Source organism: Aptenodytes forsteri, unplaced genomic scaffold (assembly GCF_000699145.1).
Source record: "Aptenodytes forsteri isolate BGI_AS27 unplaced genomic scaffold, ASM69914v1 Scaffold414, whole genome shotgun sequence".
Classification (NCBI taxonomy): Eukaryota; Metazoa; Chordata; class Aves; order Sphenisciformes; family Spheniscidae; genus Aptenodytes; species Aptenodytes forsteri.
In genome coordinates this window covers 353,205-362,977 of record NW_008794579.1, presented here as the reverse complement: position 1 = coordinate 362,977, position 9,773 = coordinate 353,205, and the positions used below count along the sequence as shown (strand labels likewise).

At 39.5% G+C, this 9,773-nt stretch overlaps 1 protein-coding gene across 1 annotated transcript in view; it reads left to right on the top strand.

Annotated features, from left to right (window-relative positions):
- The window catches only part of LOC103893362 (protein eyes shut homolog), a 949,231-nt gene that overhangs the window by 614,146 nt on the left and 325,312 nt on the right, over positions 1-9,773 (top strand). The window contains 1 exon segment of the mRNA XM_019470252.1: positions 7,970-8,094. Within this exon segment, the coding sequence (XP_019325797.1) occupies positions 7,970-8,094 (125 nt within the window).

Sequence of the window (9,773 nt, the reverse complement as noted above, 5' to 3'; positions counted from 1 at the left end):
TTTGGCTGTGGGCTGCGGGTCCGCTGCAGACTTCTTACTGCTTTCTTACTGCTTTCCCATGACTGAATCTTCCCAGGTATCTGCAACCATTTGTGACATCAAGTATGAGGGAAAGGTATAAACCTTTGAATTTTTTTGCCAACTAGCTCTATGAGCAAAACAATCTTCAGTGTCATCAAGGCATAACATGACAATCTCTGTTATCTCAGCACTTTGGGGGATGGTGAAGCATCGATCATGTTATGGAATCATCTAGTGATAACTAATGAACTTCTCAAACTGAACATCTCACTGGAAGCCAAATTTGAAAACTCAACTGTGATGGAGGCATGGCTTCTTTAGAAGAATAGGGCTTGAAGTATCTCTGCTTTATCACTCCCAGCACCCTCCAGAGTCATAGGGGTACAGGCAAGGAAGAGGAAGCCTAAGGTGGACTAGCACTAGTTACTGGAAAGACTGGAGAATGACATTGAAGGTGAGGAAATTGGTCTTCTACAAGTACAGACAGTCTTTGTCCCAGAGCTGTTGCTTTTTAGACTTTTAGGTGAAAGGGGCATAAAAATAGTCATGGCCCTAATGCAGCATCATTAGGGCACTAGCTCTTCCTACCTCTGCATGAGCAGTGCCATGGCAACTTCATCACTCAAAGGGCGGGGACTGACCCTTCTATTCTTTCTCTTTCTTGATAGCTTTTTCCTTTTGTCCCAAAAATACGATTTTAAAAGCCATGCTTTACTTTTTAAACTTTACTTCCTTTTTCTGTTTCTTGAGTGACTCTTACATTCTAAGACCACTGGTGTTTGGATCTTTGTTCAGCCTGTATTTCCCTACCCTAAGTAGGGTGTTCCCAGTCTCTTGTTCTGTTAGTATTCTTGCTCTCTCTCAAATGTCCCGTCTGATCTCTCTCAACACTTAGATACAGTAAAATAATTCTTGACAAGCAAACTCATGTCTTACTCGTTATCTATCTTTTCTGTGTTCATATCAGCCAATAGCCCAAAGGGCAAGCATAAAGAGGAAGCACCTTTAAAATGATCAGTGGACTTTGCTCCTGATTTAGGAATTTCAGCTTGGAACTGCCTAAGATGTTATAGTTACACTTCAAGATCATTTTGACTCACAGGTTTCCTGGATGGCTTGGGATTAATTCAGATATAAGATAGGTCTTACCAGATGGATGGTGAAACTGGCCACTGATTCTAAACCTGCGTATACATTTAAGAGGCAGTTTAGACACTTAGAGGTATGTATGCCTCTTCCTTTCAGTTCTGTTCTTCCTTGTGCTACTTAATACAGGTGCTATTGAAACAATGTTTGTCATAAGCAGGGCAAATGCCCATTAGCTTCGTACAGGGCCTTCAAGGTCATCTTAACAAACTCCTGCATTCGTTGTAGAAGACAGAGTTTCCATTCCATCTGAGATTAACGGGGAGTGAGGAAAGATTGCAAAATTGAAAGTTTGCAAGTATCATTACATCACAATTTGCAGTTAATGTCAGATGCAGGTTGAAAACTGCAAAGAACTGGCTCCTACAGATACATAGGAGATTTAATGGTGACTAGTTGGCCATGTTTTTCTTGAAGAAGGAAATGAACTGTCATCTTCTACACCACACTAATCCTCAGCTAAGCATTTTGCCGAGATGCTTATTCCCATCTCTGTTTTTTACTGCAGTGTAAAAGTACTAAAGTTACATTGTTCTGTTTCAAATCCATCCAATTCAATAGAATCTTTTCAGTCTTTTGTTCAGCTGTTGCATTGGCATATGCCCAAATTAAGATGATCACTCCTGATAATGATTGATATAAAGGTACAACAGAAAAGGGACTATATTTGCACCACGTTATCTCAGCATTTTATATGAGGGAAAAAAGCTGTAGAGAATGATAGAAGAGAGGAAGATCTTTGCCATCATCCCTATAAACTGATCATAATTAAATTGTGAATGCGTTTTTCTTACAGAAATTGAGCAGTATTTTTTTGCTGCCTTCCAGTACTGAACTATTGATCTTATGTTGATACCTTTGTAAGTTTAAAAGCTCAGCCTTCACAGTGTATTAGCTTTCTTTATCAGATAAGCTCTAAGAGTTATTTGCTGCTAAACCTAGATATGCATTTACATATAAAGGCATACATTGTTTTTTATTAAATGGTAATCAATGTACAAGATTTGCAGTGGTCATACCTTGATATGAAAGCTATCTAAAAGCCTCTGTTTTTCATTTGCAGAATGGTGATATCCCCAGCACCATGTACAAATGTGTTCCAAAGTATTTGAGTTAGGTTTAACGCCATTTATAGCACAAGAACTGTTTTCCATATATACTTACACTTTCTAATATCAGTTGTATTTAAATTCTATTGTTTCTGTCCCTCCTAATGCTCAAAAAGAAATGACAGAAGGAAGGTAAGAATGTGGAGAGGCAGAACAGAAATATATATTTATAAAAAAAGGAGTAAGAATGAGGGAAGGTGAGAGCGAACAAAAATTTATGACATTATTTAAGTGCTTGACATATCCTAAGAAGTGTTAACTTCATTAACACTCTTAATAAAGCATACAATTTATTGCAATTTTGGGAAATTTGGGAAAGCTGCTGACATTAAGGTGGTGTTTTATGACTTGCAAATGCTTACCAGTAACATGCTGACTGCTAGTTGTTTCATAATTGCTCAGAATCATTTAGTTAATAAAGTGCCTGCCTCTGCAGTCATGAAGCATCATTTATATCTAATTATGCTATCTGAACACAAGCAAACTGAACACTGTGGTATTGTAGCATTTACGAAAAAAACACATCAGTATGTGAAATACTTGCGATATTCTTAAATGTTCTTTAAGTTGAATGATCGTTTGACTTTGGAAAAAGGGTACCTTATGCAAATTGATGTATGTGGGATTTGATTTACTGGATATCTAAGTGCTTTCATGGGTTTATGTTTTCCACCTAAATTTCAATTCGAAGGCAAAGTCATATTTTTTATAACTTTTCTTTTTTGGTGGTGCCACCATCACTTTAAATGGTATTATACATTTAATAAAGATTTGGCAAGTTTTCAGTACAAAATAGATTATTTTACCAAACATTTATACATATACATATATATATATATTTACTGTTACAGCTCTGTTTTTCTACCTCAGTGTCTATAGAGTTAGGCCCATGGCCTAGAGTTTGTGTCTCTGAAGTCTCAAGCCTTGCTGAGTAGAAAATCATCCAAAGCTCATCCAAGATGTATCCTGTAATATGAAGCTATTTCTATTCTATTGATTCTCTTCATTGGAGTTATATCATACGTATACCTGCTCCACTAGTTATTCTTGCTCCAATTAGTTATGACCACAGTAACTCTGTAAACTGCTCTTGTGTTTACTAGGTTCTACTCTTCAGCAAATATACACATCACATATAAAAATGTGTCCACTTGAAGCTGCCAACAGGAGAGTTCTTAAAAAGACCTTCTGCTGGTTTTGGCTGGGATAGGCAATTTTCTTCATAGTAGCTAGTATGAGGCTCTGTTTTGGATTTGTGCTGGAAACAGTGTTGATAATACAGGGATGTTTTGGTTAGTGCTGAGCAGTGCTTACACAGAGTCAAGGCCTTTTCTGTTTCTCACATCACCCCACCAGCGAGTGGGCTGGGGGTGCACAAGAAGCTGGGAGGGGACACAGCTGGGACAGCTGACCCAAACTGACCACAGGGATATTCCATGCCATATGATGTCATGCTCAGCATATAAAGCTGGGGGAAGAAGAATGAAAGGGGGACATTCAGAGTGATGGTGTTTGTCTTCCCAAGTAACCGTTACACGTGATGGAGTCCTACTATTATTATTATTATTTTCCTTTCCTTTTCTGTCCTATTAAACTTTCTTTATCTCAATCTGTAAATTTTACTCTTTTTTTTCTGATTTTCTCCCCCATTCCACTGTGGCTGGCGGGGGAGTGAGCGAACGTCCGTGTGGTGTTTAGCTGCCTACCGGGTTAAACCACAACAGTCCTTTTGGAGCCAATGTGGGGTACGAAGGGTTGAGATAATGACAGATCTGACCAGAGCGTGTTAAGGCAAATTTGTTATAAACATTCATCATATTGGTTTAACAGTCGCTGGTCACAATGTTGATTAGTTTACTCTCAAAGTTGTCGCGCTTGCTCTCAAAGTTGTGTTATCTAACACCTTACTTGCTGTGCATGTTCCCTGTTGTGCTGTCTATCGCCTCTGGGAGCTGGATCAAGAATATCATTTTGCTGCACTGTTTATGATATGAAAAAATTATTGGTCATGAGACTAATCTGGTATTTGTACTGGCATTGCCGTCATCTCCATACCTCAGGCGCCACTTTTCGGAAACTAGTAATAATTATACATTTTACCTTTTCTCCTCGGGGAACCATTCTATGGGTGAGACGGGGGGGGACACTTTCCCCCGCTTCTTCACCTTCCCTTTCTCCTTCAGGCGAGTTACAACAGCTCTTGCGAATTTTGAACATCCTTGGGATGTTCAAACCAGCATGTTCCTATTGATGTCTCCTGAATGTGGCTCATGTCTTGTTTAAGTTTAAACAACTATTTAAGAATACCATCCAGAGATCTACCCCCACGACAGGCACTGTCGCTTAAGGTTAAACAATTATTTAAGAATACCATCCAGAGATCTACCCCCACGACAGGCACTGTCGCTACTCCAACCCCAGCGACAGGCACTGTGGCTTCTCAAACCTTGGCGACAGGCATTGCGGCCTACTCCAACCACTGTGACAGGCACTGCAGCTACTCAAATCCCAGCGACAGGCACTGTGGCTGAACCAGAGAACCAACCCGTGCCGGTATCAGTCACCCCTATACACAAGAAGAAATACACAAGAAAATCAGCTTGTTTAGTAAGGGATGAAGATGAACCAGGGTCATCACGAGAACAGGAGCAGGAAGAGGCAGAACCCATAAATGAGATGGTAACCACCTGATCCCTATCCCTGAGTGAGCTGCGAGATATGCAAAAAGATTTCAACCATTGTCAAGGCAAGCACATTGTCACCTGGCTGCTCTGATGCTGGGATAATGGGGCCAGTAGCCTGGAATTAGAGGGTAAAGAAGCCAAGCAGCTGAGATCCCTTTCCAGGGAAGGGGGCATTGACAAATTGATTGGAAAAGGGGCACAAGTCCTCAGCCTCCGGAGGCGACTCCTGTCAGGCGTGAAGGAAAGGTATCCCTTCAAGGAAGATGTTATATGTCACCCAGGCAAGTAGACCACCATGGAGAGAGGTATCCAGTACCTGAGGGAATTAGCCATGCTGGAGGTGATTTATGATTACCTGAACAAACAGGTATCCAAAGATCCAGACGAAGTCAAGTGCACACGACCCATGTGGCGGAAGTTTGTACGGAGCGCACCATCGTCATATGCCAACTCAATGGCAGTAATAACTTGGAAAGATGGAGAGGAACAAACGGTGGATGAATTGGCTGGCCAACTCCGGCAATATGAAGAAAGTCTCTCTTCCTCCCTACAGGCCTGCGTCTCAGCAGTGGAAAAACTGTCCGAAAAACTGTCCTGGTAGTTCCAGCAACTCAAAGAGAATAGGCCCTACTCCCCACTTGAAAGGACCAGTATCTCAACCATTAGGAGTAAGTGTCCCTCTGCTCAGGGTACATGAGTTGCAAGGAAAAACAATCACAAAAGGGTTTTTTTCCGGGAAAATTGCTGCTCCAGTTTCTAGTGAGCAGTTCCCCAGACAGAGCAGAAGGGCTGATTTTACTTCCAATCTTAATAAAGGGACTTTTGATTCATATTTACAAGAAGTGAGTAACGAATACTATGACCAGGACTAGAAGGGCCCTGCCTCCAGCCAGGTGGAGGAAAGGGACAGCTGGGTTTGTTGGACTGTGTGGATTTGGTGGCCTGGCACATCAGATCCACAGAAGTGTAAGGCTCCAGTGGACACCGGTGCACAGTGTACCCTAATGCCATCAAGCTACAAAGGAGCAGAACCCATCTGTATTTCTGGACTGACCATCTGTAATTTCTCAGTGTTTGAGTTTTACACACTAAAACATCAAGCCCACTCACCTTAGATACACATAGGTATAGTTATTCTGTCCAGAATTTTTACATAATAAATGTATATTTCTTTCAGTTTATGTTGTAACCACTTTTTTTTTAAGTGAAATGCCTATAAGCACATCAAGGTATAAAGCTAAAGTTGAATGGATTTTAAACTGTCCCAGTATTCCCTGTGTCTAGTTACCTTTTTTTCCAGTAGAATATTCTTTCCATTATTTTACAGGCATTCATCCTTCTGGTCCTCCTTCCCATATCTGGGCGAAGTTGCTCCCTTCAATTTTTTTTTTCTTTTTTTTTTAAAATGCTATGTGGCCAGTGAAAAGACAAAGGTATCTGCAGAAAATTATTTAAGCTTTCAGTGAACAGAATCTTCCTTTGCACCCCTTATTCCATCGAGCATAGGAAAATCCTAGGGTTATTACAGTTAGGTGTGTGAGGTTAGGTGGGATGAATCCAGTTCTAAATCCTAGGCTTTGATGTTTGCCAGTGGGATGAAAGGCCAAACTATATCTCCTCAGTAGATTTTGGTTAATGTTTTGTGGCCAAAGGGTTATACAAGTGGCCTTACGGCTCACTCATTAAACCTTATCCATGTTTTTTCTCTCACACATTATTAGATATCTGAAAAATAGTAGTGTGTGCATCAGTTTGTACATTTTCCAAGCAGTATGCCATCGCTGTCATCTGTAGTTGATGTAGACTTTAGAAAATCTGTTCTGCTGTCATTGTCTTGGTAGATTCCAAATTCCCATTACCCAGAGTGTATTCCATATAAAATGAAAAAAATATGTTCTAATAGTCAAGGCAGAAATAAACCAAGACATAATTACTGATACATAGTGTAATGATCCTTCAGGAAGTGTTCTGTGGTCCATCCTCCTCTTTTGCTTCAGGATCTGGAAAGCTAAGGTAGACACTGCAGAGTCTTCATTCTAATGATGTGTTTTGTATTCACACAATGTAGCACCTTGAGGAGTAGGTGACATGACTATTCTAATTTACTCAAAGGTAATTTGTTAATGTACTCATCTTCCTCTAAGTGGAGTGTGAAGTTTTATGCTCTTCATTAGAGCCAAGACAGCATACAAGATGTGCATCACCTGGTTGCTAACAGGAGTTTTTGAATGCACCACCTCATGTGAAATATATCCGTGTACAACACATCACAAAAGAGTAAATGTAAATACCATTATGGGGCTCTGTTTTGCAGAACATATTTGAGTATATCTGTAAAGCTGTGCGTATATATGCAAGGATGTGTCTCAATAATGAGATTAGTAAGATTTCTGAGCTTCATTAGAGGTCTTATGAGTCTATTTGGGTCAGTTATATAGTTATATGTTAAAATCATGTGGAAATATTTAGGTATTAATGATCACATAGATCCATACATACAACCAGAAAACTACAGAGAGTTTTTTCAAGATGACTAATATTTGATAACTAGAATGTTAATGAAAGCATGGCCCCTGAAGGTTAGCATTTATGCTATAGTTACCTTTAATGGTGCAACATTTCTCAACAAGCAGTTTTCCAAACATAGACTGCAGTTACTTAGCTAAATAAACTATTTTAGTAGACAAACAGTCTCTCAAGAGTACATTAAGGAAGGTTTGTACTTACCTTGCTAGAACCAGTAAACTGTAATTGAGACTGTTAGGTTTGATTATGATACAGATGTGAAATTTGTGGATGGGTTTTGCCGTCATAAATCCCCTAAAAGATCACCATGGATTACAGTGTGAAACTTGGAAGAGTTCCAGTAAAATACTCCTTAAAACAGAAAGGAATATATGAGAATGTGTCTTGTTAATGCACATACTTTATACAAATTTTTTCCACACAAAGTGTATTTTATATGATGGTTATGCATAGTATAACACTTTGGAATGTTGTTTGCTTCAGGTGTCTTGCTGGATTTTCTGGACAGTTTTGTGAAATAGAAGTTAATGAGTGTAATTCATCACCTTGTCTACATGGCTCAACCTGTGAAGATCATATCAATGGCTACACTTGTAAATGTCAACAAGGTAACTGACGTCTGACAGAACAATCTTAAACAATGATAGTTTTGAATTACCAGTGTTACTACTGAGAAAATTGGTAAATTATATCAAGCTCTGTTTATATATAACCTATAAGGTACAAAAAGATTAACTATGTCTTTGACAAGCTTTTTGAATGAAATCTGAAGAGAATTAACTAGTCTAATAAGCATGTTAGAAAGACTTAAAACTAAAACCAGCTCATTAGGTGAGTCTGAAGAATTATCTAGAGCTTGGTTTATTATGTATGATCTTTACTAACGTAACTTACTGACCAAGCAGTCAAGTAGGCACTGTATAGTGACTAGATGATTTAATTAGCTACAGAATAAGATTGACTGCAAAGAAATTCTGAACATTTTAACTAACATTTATTATTATTGTTGTTGTTGTTGTTGTAACATATATGCATGCATAGGTCTGCTGGCTGGGATGAAAAGAAATTTGCTGAACAATTATAAATAGAATGAAAACAAGCACTTTGTAAAAAAAGGGGGAGCTGTTTTGTTATGCTAACATAGCTCACCTTGAAAAGGTCTTATGACTTAGGAAAGTATAAGGGGTTTAGTATTTATAGAAAAGCCAAGGTCACAATCAGACTGCACTGTCACGCAATCACAAATTTAATCTGTTCAGGACTACTCACTGTCTCCAGTCATGTCTATTAACAAAAATCCTTTTGTCAACATAAGTAAGGTATAAGTAACTGCCTTGAAGCATACTGCTCCATAATTCAGTTACTCTTAATTTAAGAATTATACTAGTACCTACCTCCTGAAACTTTAATTTTTCAGTTTTCCTGTTGTACTGACCTGCACTGCTGAATACTTTCTTTGGTGGTACTGATCCAAGATTTCTTAGTGATTATTTTAGAGATTATTAGATATATTCTGGAAGATAAATATTCTTTTCACCCATGATATCTTCATGCATCTGATCTGCTTATTCGCTTTGTAATGAGGTATGTTCGCCTTGCTGGTTTCCATTTACAAGCAATAAGATCTTGCTAAACTTTCCTGAAGTCGTGACCATATATGTATTACACAAATTTTTTCTGCACTCTTTCTAGCAATCTGTTCAAATAATTTTTACATAGATTTATATCCATGCTTGTTCTTCATTAAAAAGAAAACACATAATGAATTGAATATTAATAAAATAAAGTTGCCGGGGGAGGGGAACCTCAGTCCATCCCACTCCTACCAGCTTGATGCCAGGGCCAACAATAGATGCCCAGAGCCTGGGGAAGGAACACAGGTCAGCAGGAGAGCACCTGAAGAGCAGCACAAAGGAACTCCAGCCAGTAAGACAGCTTCACTGGGGGCCCAACTTAAATGCCTCTATGCAAACACACGTAGCATGGTGAATACACAAGAGGAGTTAGAGATGTGCGCACACCTGCAGGGCTACGACCTTATTGGCATCACGGAGATGTGGTGGGATGGCTCCTGTGATTGGAGTGTTGGGATGGAGGGATACAGGCTCTTTAGGAAGGGCAGGCAGGGGAGACGAGGAGGAGGCGTCGGCCTCTATGTCAATGACCAGCTGGAGTGCATGGAGCTCTGCCTGGGGATGGATGAGGAGCTGACTGAGAGCTTGTGGGTCAGAATTAAAGGGAGGGCAGGGACAGGTGACATTACGGTGGGGATCTGCTACAGGCCACC